The sequence below is a fragment of the Varanus komodoensis genome, unplaced genomic scaffold (assembly GCF_004798865.1).
Source record: "Varanus komodoensis strain SLA01 unplaced genomic scaffold, ASM479886v1 scaffold56, whole genome shotgun sequence".
Taxonomy (NCBI): Eukaryota; Metazoa; Chordata; class Lepidosauria; order Squamata; family Varanidae; genus Varanus; species Varanus komodoensis.
The window spans coordinates 1,724,543-1,737,925 of record NW_025336169.1 but is presented as its reverse complement, the minus strand read 5'-3'; the positions used below and the strand labels follow the sequence as shown (position 1 = coordinate 1,737,925).

General features: G+C 46.4%; 1 protein-coding gene across 5 annotated transcripts in view; it reads right to left on the bottom strand.

The window, feature by feature from the left end:
• TBX5 (T-box transcription factor 5) overlaps positions 1–13,383 on the bottom strand; it is a 55,102-nt gene that overhangs the window by 31,466 nt on the left and 10,253 nt on the right. For 4 of the 5 annotated variants that reach the window (XM_044448945.1, XM_044448944.1, XM_044448948.1 and 1 more), the window contains exons 3-5: positions 10,468–10,562; positions 3,086–3,205; positions 1,369–1,516 (exon numbers count right to left, since the gene is read on the bottom strand). In XM_044448945.1, coding sequence (XP_044304880.1) covers positions 1,369–1,516; positions 3,086–3,205; positions 10,468–10,562 — 363 coding nt within the window. Of the gene's footprint in view, positions 1–1,368; positions 1,517–3,085; positions 3,206–10,467; positions 10,563–10,672; positions 11,078–13,383 lie in introns of those variants that run through there. The other variant, XM_044448949.1, reaches the window with a different exon arrangement.

Sequence of the window (13,383 nt, the reverse complement as noted above, 5' to 3'; positions counted from 1 at the left end):
AAATAAAACTAAGCAGGGGAGTAGCAAGGGACGGCTCTTTGCATCCATTCCAGAGCTCTGAGCATCCACTGGTACTGATGGAAGGCCATTTTTTCTCAGCTGAATTGCCACACGGGGGAAATCTTCAAGGGTAGGTACAGCTGCAAAGCCCACCCCCCCCCCCAGCTTCATTTGCACAGCAATTAAGCTTAGTGGGAATATCGTTTCATTAATGTGAGAGGATCTGACTGGCATTTGATGATACATTACATCATTTTAATTTGAAGGAGAAATCAATTTGCTGGCTTTGCCTCCTGTGGAATTTAAATAAATGCTAGTCATGACTTCTAAAGTTGCACACATAGCTATAAATAAGCATGCATGGATTTTATGCAAATCTGTGTCCTATGGGCCAGGGAATCCCTGATAGGCTGAGAGATCCATCCAGCTCAGAGAGCACAAGTTCCCCAGCCCAAATCTAATGTAGCACCAACTGAAAACCAACCACCCTATTTTGTAGGTCCATGGTCCCAAATTTCTGAAAAAGCACCTGCTGTTGAAGTGTGGCGTGGTGGGAAGTCATAGAAACAAAGCAAGTCAGAAGGGGGCTTCTGGGCCATCTAGTCTGACCCCCAGCTCCAGCCAGCTCCACTCATGTAATCCCCAACATGTGGTCATCCCATCTTTTCCCTGAACACCCTCCCTGATGGGGCCTCCACCACCTCCCTTGGAAGCTCATTCCATATCCTAGGGGTCCTAACCATCGGGAAGTACTTCCTGATATCCAACCTGAAGCCTGGTTCCTTGAGCTCTGCCCCATTGGAACACGTCCTGCCCCACAGCAGGGAAGAACAGCCCATGGTCCTTCTCCACATGACATCCCCTCTCATACCGATAAGTTGCTAGATGATCCCCTCGTAGTCTCCTCCCTCAAGGCTGAAAAGACCCAGTTCCCCGCATCTCTCCTCATATGGCATCCCTCCCAACCCGGCTACCATTCCTGTGACCCTGCGCTGAACCGATTCTAACCTGGTTATGTCTCTCCTATAATATGGATCCCAGAAGTGGACACAGCACTCCAGTTGTGGGTGCACCAGAGTCATGCAGAGTCCTTATCCCGAGTTGAAATGTAGTTGCAGTTACGTGGCCGAGAACACCGGTATGCTGTACGTGCCCAGAAGGAAACCTTCACGTGGAACAGATCCAATGTATGGATATGATGTTATGGGCTTTGTTTTAAACTATGGATGCACTCCCAAACCTGGACTAGCGGCCAAGTGTATCCGTCTTGCAGTGGGAGCCCCGTTGGAAAGGCAAGTGTTTCCTTGAAGAGAGGTCCAAGGTCAGTCTGCACCCGCCAAGATGCAATTGAATCCGCCAGGTACTTACATGGCCAAATGGATCGAGATGATTGTTCGTCAGCTTGAGCTTTTGGAAGGAAACCAGCTGCCGCATCCAGTGCGCCCCAGTAGCTGGCGAGTCAGGGTGGACGTATAATCTCCCCGGCATGGCAGGTTCCGCTTTTCCTGTCACTGACCTAACCAAAAGCAACATGATGCATACTTTTTAATTTTCCTCCGCAGCCGGTTAACCCTCCCTAATCGCCTATTTCAAGTCAAAAATGGCCCGGCCAATCAGTGGCACATGGCTGGGCAAGAGAACAGAAGCACGGTCCCAGCAACTCTCCCTCCCAGTTCGATTCTTGTCCTTCACAACCCTGATCCATCTCGAAGCTGATCCGTCTCTGAACGCCCAGAAAATTATTCTGAATTAGCGGTGGTTTCCTTTCTTCCATACTCACAATCACTGCCATCCATAATTCAACGACAACCCCCACGCAACCCATACTCAGTCTCTGAGTGGGTCATCCTATTATCTGGACTCAGACAGAATCGGATTTTTTAAAAATGAATGAGAACGTCGTTCCACTCATGCAATGTGCGCTTGCACTGATACGCTTTTGAGCAAGTGCAAATTTGCACAAACTTTCCACCAAAGGTTTTTTTGTTTTGTGTAAGTTTTCAGGACTGCAGAATCCATGTGATTTGGAAAAAGCTGGTCTGTGGCAGCGGAATGCTCAGGTCAGGCACAGAAACCCGCACGCCTCTGAATCGGCTGTGGGCTTCTCCAAGAGCCCTCATTTAAGCCTCCAAAGAGCAGCCAACCTAACTCCTGCGGACCCTAGAGAGGGAGCTGAATTTGGAATTGGCAGGTCATTTTCCAAAGACCAAAAACATGGAAAATGATTTACCAAGACCAGCAAGGAAGAGCGATCCTTGGTAAATATCCAGCCAGTTGGGGCATATGCCAAACCATTCCAGCTATTTGATGATGCCACACAGTAACTTCAGGGATGCTTCCAGACTACCATCCTGCTACGCCACCAGACATTCCAGGGGATCCACAGGGCAGCTTATGTGCAGCTCTCCATGCCCTCCTGCCAGGGAGCTCCTCATGGCTTTTGGCCTGCGGAGCAAGGAAGCCTCTCTCCGGAGCACCCTGAGCTGCGTTTCCTAGCCGCCTCCAGCTGCCTGTGCTCAATTGTGAAACTTCGACGTATATATTGGAGAGAAACACACCATTTCCTAGATGAAGAGAAAGAGCCTCTCATGCCACGTTGGAGATGAATTGCCTTCTTTGGCTTGGCTCTGGGTGCATCTGTATTTCAACTTTTTTTAACCCTTTAAGCACATATGCTTTGACAGCTCCTGCTCCCCCAGCAAAATTAGACTGGGCAGTATTTATTATCCAATCAGGGTACCAGAGCAATTTAGCTGGTAATTAACACAAACCCCTATGCACAAAGAGCTCCAATGTGTCCGACAGGGGTCTACGAGCAGGCAAATATATTTAGAAATGCTGCATGAAGGTACAATCCTATCCACATTTCGACAGAAAAAGGATCTACAACTCCCAGAATGACTAGCCAGCTTCATTTTTTTAAGAGAACAGGTTATTTAGTTGAAAGTAGGCAGGCAGTTACTAACACCCCCATCTGTTTCCGCACACACATTCAAACACTTCTGAAACCCTTTCAAGTGGTTAGCAGGATAGTACCCCTGTTTGCACTTATCCTGATCTGTCCCTCCACACTCCCATTTCATACCATTTGTTATCTGCAAATTTGTATCTGTGATCATCGGACGGGACAATATCCATCAACAGAATGTACTTTGTTTTGGGGTTGAGTCCTGTGACTTTCACTTTGTAGCTGGGAAACATTCGCCTGGAAAGGACAGAAAAGATATAAATATCAGCAGAGGTCCCCGATTATCATTAAGCAGGTGGTTCTGGAGGAAATTAAATTTACTGTCTATTTTCTAGTATACAGGCACATTGTGGACCAGCATGTAAAAACGTCTTTGTTCTGAGCTTATTTACCCTGTGCAAGGTGAGGATCTGTCTACAACTTCTCCAACATGCATCTTGTGAATCATACCCAGAATGAGTAGTGCCTCAATGCAAAACATTTACTCCAAAATACAGTGCATTGACCATTGTAGGGCTTAGTTCTGAGTAACTGTGGTTAAGATTGAGGTTGCTTTTTTCACAGTTTTAGAAAAAAAAGTGTCCAACATCTGTCTTTTTCAAAGAGTTTCCCAACCACACCTGTGGGCAGTCTCGGACTCTCTCCAGCCAAAATGGAGCACTGTTGGATCCGTTTTCCTAAACTATTTAAACAGCCCAAAGCTTAACTAGGTGGAAAAGCAAAATGCTAGCAATTTGACATAGCAGAAGTCTATCTTGTGGGTAACATGTCCGTTTGCCATCATATTTGTCCGGAGTAGCTGATGCATTACAGAAACGCTTGGAAGACAAGCGAAAGATTGGTCTGTCTGTGTGTATATTGCAAAACTTGAAGAAAGCTGCAATGTCCTGCTAGGGATTTACCTTTTGTTCTATCCTGCTTCTGCAATCTCTCCTTCCTCTGCTTTTATATGTTGGGATACAATCCTATGCAGGCTTGGAGAGAGAGAGAAAAAAATCCTACAAATAATACAAATTCCTTCAAGGAATGCTAGGAGCTGTAGATTTTTTTGGTCTAAATATGCATAGGATTGTGACTTAAGTTAATTTGGGCAATGTTAGGAATGGGCCAAAGGGGCAGCAATGCCAAACCTGTTACTACAGGTCCAAACTGACTCCCACACACCTAAAGGTCCCCCACACCATTAATTCCAGGAATAGGCCAATGCTCAAGTGGGATTACAGCCCCATCCTCCCACAGGCTCCAATACTCTCTACTTGGGGGGAGGGGGGATGAAATGAAACAGGGTAAGAACAAAAAATATATGTGCTAATTTGCATATCCTCCCAAGACTCTGTGCAAGGCTTTCAAGGGTCCTGTTCTTTTGCTGTAGTTCGGGGGTTGGGAATTTTGAAATTCACAATTTAAATTGGGGGGGGGGGTTGATCCCTCAAAACAACCCCTGCCTTCAGCACAACAGTTCAGCTGAGAAAAACACCTTCCACTGATAGACAATGGAAATACTGAGCTCAGAATCTTTTACTCATGTTTAGATTGTCCAGAGATGTTTAGATTGCCCAGGAACCAAATTTCTCTGGACAGCATGCAAGTACATCAAAACATTCAGTTTTCACAGAACTCCTTCTGCAGAGGAGAAACTCAGCTCACTTTAGACTGAATAATTCAACTCGTGTAATCTCCTGTTTTTGAGCAGCTTTCAGGCTTGTGGGTTTGGATTTGCTTTTCTGTTTTGGTCGAGCCCAGAGGCCCACCCATGAGGGTGAGCGGCAAAATGATAACTTGGGTGGCAGAAATCTGATGGAATCAATTAATTCAAGGGGTGAAGCCAGCTTATTCCCCCCCCCCCACCATACACTGGGATAACATGCAAATAGGAGCACTGAATTAATACAGAACTCTGAGCTTTGCTCTTACTATGCCATTCAGAGATCAATCCTATAGCTCAAACTTCCTGCTAGCAATTGCTTTTTTTTAAAATCCATCATAAAACTCTGGCTGGTTTGGCTCAGCCTGTCGCCCATGCCGTTGGCAACCCAAAATAAATCTTGTTGGCTTTGGTGGGTCATGCATGAGAAGACACGAGAGAGATGCTGATGAGTTTATCTGTCTAAAATAGCTTTATTCCATCTCTTTGCCCAATACAGACAGCAAGCAGGCGATTAAGAAGGCGAGGGGAGGGACACGAACAAAACACATCTCCAGTATCGAACAAAGCACATGTCCAGGATCTCAGCCATGTCTGCAGGATCGATTGGGTGTGGTTTGCTCCTCTCTTTCACTCTGTTTTGCATGCAGCGGGACTTAATCACAACAATACCCCATGCATGTTATGCCAAGTGGCAGGGTGCCATGCTGAAAAGCAAGTTAAAAATCTTTTAAATAAACATGACATTATCCCTTCCAAGATTATCTCAGGTTTAAAGAGAAGGCCATGGCCAAGCAGAGCTGCCAAATAAAGCTAAGCCATTTAATATCCATCATGCAGGCTACAGTTGGTTTTGTTAATGATTATTATATTTTTATCATCATAATAACAATAAGAACAACATTGTAATAACAATCAAAGAAAAGAAAGAAAAGAGAATAGGAATAAAAGAGAAGAAAACAAAGAAAGCGAAGGGACACTAGGTTGACCGCCTTTGAAGGTAGCCTCTCATTAACTTGTCCGTCACCCTCCCTTTCGGAGGTCTATATGAACAGCCTTTAGTGGAAGGGATTATTCCAATCAGGATTTTAAAAGTGCACCGATGGCCCAGGGGGAATATGGCCTGCTGCCTGGAGTTTCTGAAGGCCCATTGACTAGTCTGGTAGCTGGATTTATTTATTTATTTATTCATTCCTGCCTCTCCTCTTATGGGAGAAAAACAAGGAGAGCATTTAGATGCCTTGGGATGGGTTTCCACAACCCAGAACCCTCCTGATGCAGCTGCTAGAACGATATTCTGCTGCTTTTTCTGTTTGGATGGTGGTCCTGCTCACAACAACCCTGCGAGGCAGGTTAGGCCCAAAATAAGCTTCGTGGCTGAGCAGGGACTTTACCTATTTAATTGGGATCCCACTTTCTTCTCCTGGACTCAGAGTGGCTTGCATCCTTCTCCTGCTGCTGCTCTCTAGCTTAGCCCCACAACAACAACCCTGCGAGGCAGGTTGGGCTGAGTCACCCCGTGCCCCCGTGGCTGAGCGGGACGAGCACCCAGATCCCCCCCGTCCCGGCCCTGGGCCCTCACCACGGCACACCTGCGCTTGGCCACGGCTCCGAGCCGCTTCAGCTAGCGTGGGTGACGGCCAGGATCGCTGGGAGCTGTCGGCACCATGTTGGGGAATGCTGCTTCAGCTGCACCACTTACCGTTCTATAAATATATGTGCTTAATATAAATAGATTCCATGGCTCGGCGTCTGAGCGCATGCCTCGCCACAGAAAGGCTCGGTTCAGTCCCAGGTAGGGCCAGGGAAGGCTCCTCTTTGGAACACGGCGGAATCACGGCCGCTGGGTGTGGGCCAGCAGCAGACTAGCCGATGCCTAGTGGTTTGGGGCTGCAAGGAGCTGCAAGGAGCCCCCACCCCAGTCCCCACTCAGCCGTGGATCCCACTGGGTGTCTCTGGCACTTAGCCTACCTCACAGGGCTGTTGCTGGGAGGATAAAATAGGAGAACTTTGTAAGCCCCCCCCCCCGGTTCCTTGCAAGAGGAAGAAAAGTGAGGAATAAAAATTATTATTATTATTATTATTCCAACAATCCCTGTCCCTTGGTCATACTCGCTGGGGTAGATGGGAATTGCAGTCCAGAGCATCTGAAGAGCACGAGGTTGCTTGCCCCAGTGCAGAAACCAAATGATGTCAAAGCAGCTTCCTCTGCTCCCAACGTATTCCTCCTCACCAGCAGAATAGTCTCCTCACTTCAGGCCTCCCCCAACACCCTGCTTTACCTGTTGAATCTCTTGCCTGCTGCAGCTAAGTGGCAATGCACACAACTGAAACAGCTTCAGGGCAACCTTCAATATTGAAGGTATAGATTAAGGTATAGATTAAGGGGGGACAGTCCCAGCAGCCCAAGGTCCATGCTGATCAATACCTATTATTGATGAACACAGGGCATTGAGCAACAGGGCAATGACTGGGCCAGTTCTGCACATTCAGTAACTCAATTTAAACCCGTATGATTAATTAGGTAAGGTTGCAAAACTATTAATAATCGTTGAGGAACTCCCACCATACTCAGTGAAACATATTTCTGTAGAAACATGCATCGGATTATACAGAGCTACAGAAATACTTGTCTTCTTCCCCTGAATTTGGTGGGACTCACATCAGAGTGAGTATGAACAGGATTGCTGTGCATTGTCTTTAATCGTATCAGAGCAGCATAATTATTACTATTAGCCTTGATCTAACATCTGGTTTGACCCAGACATAAGGATTACTGAACTGAGGTCTCTTGAAAGGCACAGAAGCTCCAGTTAGCCTTGTTTTGATGCTTTTATTTTTATTAGTCTTTAAGGGCCTCATCCAGAGCATATTTAGATAGAAAAAAGTCCTGCCACCCACCACCCCAGGTAGCCGAGCTGACTGAGGAATGCTGGAAATTGGTAGCACTTTTTCTTCTGCCTAAGCCTATGGAAGATGGTGCTTTTCAGGAACTACAAAACATGGTGAACTTTGCTGCAACAGACTGACAAAACTGTCCTTCTGGGATGATTGTTTATGTACATTTGATTTATACATGTACACAGAAGTAGCATGCATTTAAAATACCCTAATAAGTGTTTTCACATCACAGCTACTGATGAGGGTGGAAGCCAAAGCATTTAGCTCCAAAAATGTTTCAAGTTCGGTTGCTAGCCTACACATACAATACACAATAGGATCTGTTGTTAGTGTATCTACAATAAGAAAGTGATAGTGAGTTTATTGGGTGGGGAGAGGAGAATGTGTATAATACACACACGACATCATTTATCAATAAGGCAGGGCCAGGAAATCCTTTCCTGCAGACTAAAAGTGGAAACAGGAAAAAAAGACCACAGGAATAGATTTGTTTAAAAACGACTGGGTTTTCCACTGTATCCCGGTGTTGGCTGAGGACACACTGGGAGCCATTCGATGGGAAAAAACAGAATACCCTAAATGTGCGCAACTGCACCTTCAGAGAGCATCAGTCTTCCCCAGTTCTCCAACACAACCCACACAGAATCCCCACAACTGCTTTTGAATGGGGGACTTGGAAAGGAATTTATGGTATTGCACTGGGGAAGTTGTGGTGATGCTCAGAGAGTTTTCAGAGGTCTACAGCTCCAGTGGGGTAGAGCAGCAACAGATGCGTGCATGGCTGAATACCAGCATGAATAATACTACAAAGCATTAGTACTAGTAGTACTAGATACAGTAGTAATTATTGCTAGCATTATTTCTACTAGCAGTAAGAGCACAACTATTATTAGACATCGTAATTATGCTAGTATAGTTACTGGTAGTAATAATGGCATTACTAATAATACTAATTGTCATGTAAGGTTGCCTTCTGATATAAACAACAATTTAGGGGGAAATAAATAATAAAGAATAAATAAAGTAGAATAAATCCAGTGCCACAAATGCCATATCCTCCAGTTCAGTCCCACTCCTATTCGCTCTAAAATATCTTTCATTTCACTAAGAAGCATTTCTGAGTCAGCAGAAGGAAAGATGCCACCTTAAAGACTCAGCGCTGAAGCTGCTGTTGAAAAAAACAAGGGGCCCAATTCAGGTTCGGAGAGGGAAGCTTTTTCTGAAGGCCAGACGGGGAAATCTAACTCTCTCTGCAGTTATATTATGAACAATGCAGAGGATTCTGACAAAAGGGTTTAATTATTTGCCTTCCTTGGATCATGTTGTTTCAATCTCATTATGTTTAGATCTGCACATGCAGTGAAAAGACTCAAGACACAACACACATCTCTAAAAGTCAGTCTTTCTCTGTACATATGTATATCTATGTATACGTACACAAAATGAAACATGTCTACAGTAACTGGTGATAAGGAAAGGTGTAGGGGCAACACTGCATCTTTTATGCATAGAATTTTCCACCTAGAAGGAGTTCCCACTGTGTTAAGTGACATTTGCTAGCAAACAGTTGCACAGCCTGCTTATCTGTGAGTAACGTTGGAGTACGAATGCCAATGACTGTATTGTAATATTAATAACTTTGATAATATCGATCCCAAGCATTCAAGTGGCTCAGACCCTCTTTTAAGAAGAAAGAGAGAAAGGAGAATGCAATCCAGGTAAAGGTTGAACACTTCAAGCTCCAGCAACTTCAAAGAGAGAAAACCAAGGGGGTGGGACTTTGCTCTCCCACCAAACTAATTAGGGCTTATGGTCCAGTCCTAGGTATGCATACTCCAAGTGAATTCTGTGGAGTTCTCTTGCAACCAGGAAGCTGCCTATAGGCAGCTTGGTCCATCTAAACTGGAAGGGCAAAAATTAAGTCTCAAAGTGAACCAAAAGAAGAAAAAACTTCTTCTGATTAAAGCCAAGTACTTTCCTGAAATAGGACTGCAAGTTAGCCGTTCTGCATGCCCGGTTATTCTGCAGTCAACTTTCCTATAACCAATGGGGTTTCCTTCCAAGTGAATAGGCTAGATTCTTGCAACAACAGCCGTGTGGTATAGAAGCTATGCATTTTCTCCAGTTACTGCATGCAGCCCTCAAAAGGCATGGTCACTTGTGTCAGTGGAATTTACTCCTGGGGAAGCATTATAGGACTGGGGGGCCCCTCATGCATCCACACAGTCTTTCCAGCAGGCACCCTGATTTAACTTCTTCGAAATATCCGTAGAAAAGCACTCCCGCTCACTTCTTATGCACCTTAGGTTAATTCACACTGGGCAGAATCTAGGGGGAAGGGTCCCCCAACACTCCCCCTCCCTCAATCACTCCCATTCATTCCTATGGGTTTCACTAAGGACCCCCCCCCCGGATTGTGCTCCCCCCTTTTCAAGGGGCATAATCTAATATTTGTTTTTAATTTTTATTTTTTAAAGTACGATCCATTCATTTCTTAAATATCTGTTCCTTTTTTCTGGGCAAAAGTCCGCAAGGTGTTTTCCAAAGAATCTGGAGCAGAAAACGAAACAACAGCGCAGCACTAGACGCATCTACTCAGAAGCAAGCCCCGGGGGTTCCAAGGGACTCATTTTCAGGTGACCCAACACAAGATTGCAGGATGAAACAAACAGATGCTGAGCATCACGGCTTAGTCGTCGTCGTCATCTTAGCTACCGGCCCCACTGAATTCTATGGGGCTTATTCTCTTGCGAGCGAGATGGAAGCCTAGAAAGCACACGGCACGGATCCTTATCTACTGAAAACGGTCCTCGCCATCGCAACCCGCCTTTTAAAATGGAGATGCGTCCTTAAGCCACACAAATCTTTCTAGACCATGCTTATTCCTTGATTTGCTATGTTATGGAATCTCTCTTTTCGTTTCCCCACCAGCACGCCCATTGTAAATTCTTACCTTCCAGCTTTGGTGATAATCATTTCGGTCCCCACGTCGTGAAATTTGAGCCATAATTCTCGTTCGTGTAAAAACACTTTGATTCCTTCCATGCCCTAGAGAGGACACACAAACATGGGAAAAGACCCAAATCATCAAGTGACCAGAGAAAACCCAAACCACAGAAGAAACAAATGCTTTTCTCCAGTTCCCTCCCCACCAATACCGAAAGCAACGGCAGAAGACCAAGGGAAGACTCGCAATCCCTTTCGCACGTTCCGCGCTGTTGCTTGAGTGTACAGTCACGCGTCCTTGAGTTGACCCTCTTCCCTTTTCAAGGCCGCAATCCAATCGGCCCTGAATTTCCGAGCGCGTCGCATCGAGGTCGATGCGGCTGACCTCCCAACACACTAACGGGTGACGTGTGAACAGGAGCACAGAGCTCGAAAGGACGTGGCCCTCGCAGACCCAAGCGCCGGGCTCAGCCAGAGGCTCCCTGTGGCGCGCGCTCGCCCTGGCCTCCCCGGGCTTGCTGCTCCGTAACGTGTGAAACCGTGGCTCCAAGGGAGCCTTTCGCTTCGTTTCGTTGCTGCCCCATTTTGCTCGCGGCAGCTTCCACCAGTCCCTACACGTGTGAATGCGGCCAGTGCAGAAACCGGCGAGGAACGGGCTCGGCGGGGAGGGGCGGCGGGATTCCAGCTCGTGTTCAAAGCAGGTCCGCCGCTCCGCGCCCTCCGGAGGCCTGCGCAGCGCCAGCGGCCGTGGGAGCCGCTTGGAAGGCACTGATACGAGCGGGACTGATAGGCTGCGGGCCAAAAGCATCAGAATAGAAGGGGCTTATAATAGGATCGGCGGCGGAGAGCACTATCCCGCTTGGCGACGCGGGGCAGGGGGGGGGGAGAAGGAGAAGGAGAGGTTGACCCCAAGGATCTCCTAGCCTTGCTAGGCACTGGAAATAGTCCGGCACCAGGACGCGAATCTGCGCAGGCTAATTTATAGGCATGGCTGCAAATTAAGAAATAACACTCAGGATTTATTGAAAGCGGAGACAAAGCCAGCTCCTTAATTCCTAGTCCAGATTGTTCCAATTCGTTTCAAGCCTGACCCGAATCATTCCAACCCATTGAGAAAATTTTGTCCCCGTCCCCCCAAGCTTTACTGCCATGCAGAAGGAGATTGTAGGGAGGGGGAAGGGGTGCCGTGGGAGGGAAGGAGAAGATTAACCCTTCCCTTCCCGGCCCTGAGATACCCAGCAGTGAAAGCATTAGGCTGGCACTCCAGTTCTGGTCCGTGCTTGGCCAGGATGGGGCTCACAGGGTGGCTTGGGTCGTTGTGGCATCGACTCCCAGGCTAACCTACCTCACAGGGTTGTTGTGAGGATAAAAGGGAGGGAAAGGGATCGGGTACTCCCCCTTAGGTTTCTTGCAGGAGGAAAATAAATGCAAATAAACGAGCAGAATCCAGTCGTGTTGGTGGGCAGGGAGAGAAGAGACCCCTTCCAGGGACACCTCTCCATCGATTGGATCCCAGTGCCTGGGGAAAAGATCCAAGCCCAAGTACCCCAGGACCAGGCCCTGCTTTGGCCCCCCTGCTTTGGCCTACCGTGCCAGTCAGTTTTTTGGCACATTCCAAGATCGCATACGCAAATACCCAATTCTCAGGCGAGCACATTTTCTGGGAAAGGTGGGAGGCACAGAGAAGGGGCCGAGAGGAGAGGAAGGTCCTTGTTTCCAGTCTTGCCAAGAATAACCAAGTGGGGAGTTTGCACCGAGTAAAGATGCCCAAATGAAGCCCTCCTACTTCACCCTGTGGGTTTCTTGTGCATGTGCATCAGCCGCCTCTGTTACTAAGCACGCTACCCTAAATGTACGAAGCGTCACTGATACCAGTGCATACCGATAAGTGCTCCTTAGTCTCCCCCAAATGCAGAGATGCTACCCAGTTAAATGATTATTTCAGCCCGATCTTATGCAAAACTCGGCTCCCCATCCCACTGAAATCAACACACCAACGTGCCTCCCTCAGCTTAGGTATTTACACCTCTTTACTCAGAAGTTAATTCCCTTTGCGTTTAACCAGACTTACTCCCTTGTAGGAGGTGTGTAAGGGATCGCATTCTAAATCAATTCATTGCCTGCATAATATTAATTCAGTTGGAGTATATTTACATATAACCAAAACGAGAATAAAAATAAAGTGTAAATTAACACACACAGCTTTTCCTTGAGATACGCAAAAGTGAAAAGCCACTTTTAATGATGTAAGGCAAACCTAGGCATGATTGCTATGCGATGCTGTGCTCTGCTATCAGGGTCTTCTCCAGACATGATTACGCAGCCCAAAGCCTCATTTAGTTCAATGAGATTACTCCCAGGTAAAGATGAGCAGCCTACAGCTTCAACCCCAGATAAGATTACTGGGTATAAGAAAATTCTCATTAAATTCAGTAGAACTTACTTCTGGGATTGCCATCTGAGAATCTTATTACCTAGCACACCAGAACAAAAAGACTTTATATAAAGGAAATCAATGGTAGGAATAACTTGCCAGTAGTTCTCAGGTTGTCTGATCAAAATCTGACTTGGCCAATTAAAATTGTCCACAGATTAATCAACCAGAATTCTAGCTGATTAATCTACTAAACTTCAGTTTCATGCTGACTAGATGCTTTGTCAAATGAAAATTAATTCTTTCCCTAGAGTATGCGTGCATGTGCAAACTGTGAACACAAGCCTATCTGTGAAGGCTTCATTACTCTGAAGAAATGGGATCCGAGGAGTTTAAGTCTATGTCTAAGAAAGGGTGCACAGAATTGCATTTGATGCTCAGATGCAAATCTCTCTCTCTCTCTCTCACGCGCGTGCACACACACACCCCAGCAGCGTTTCATGTTTTGTTTAATGTCTGTTTGCCCTGCTTGGAAATATGTAGACAAGG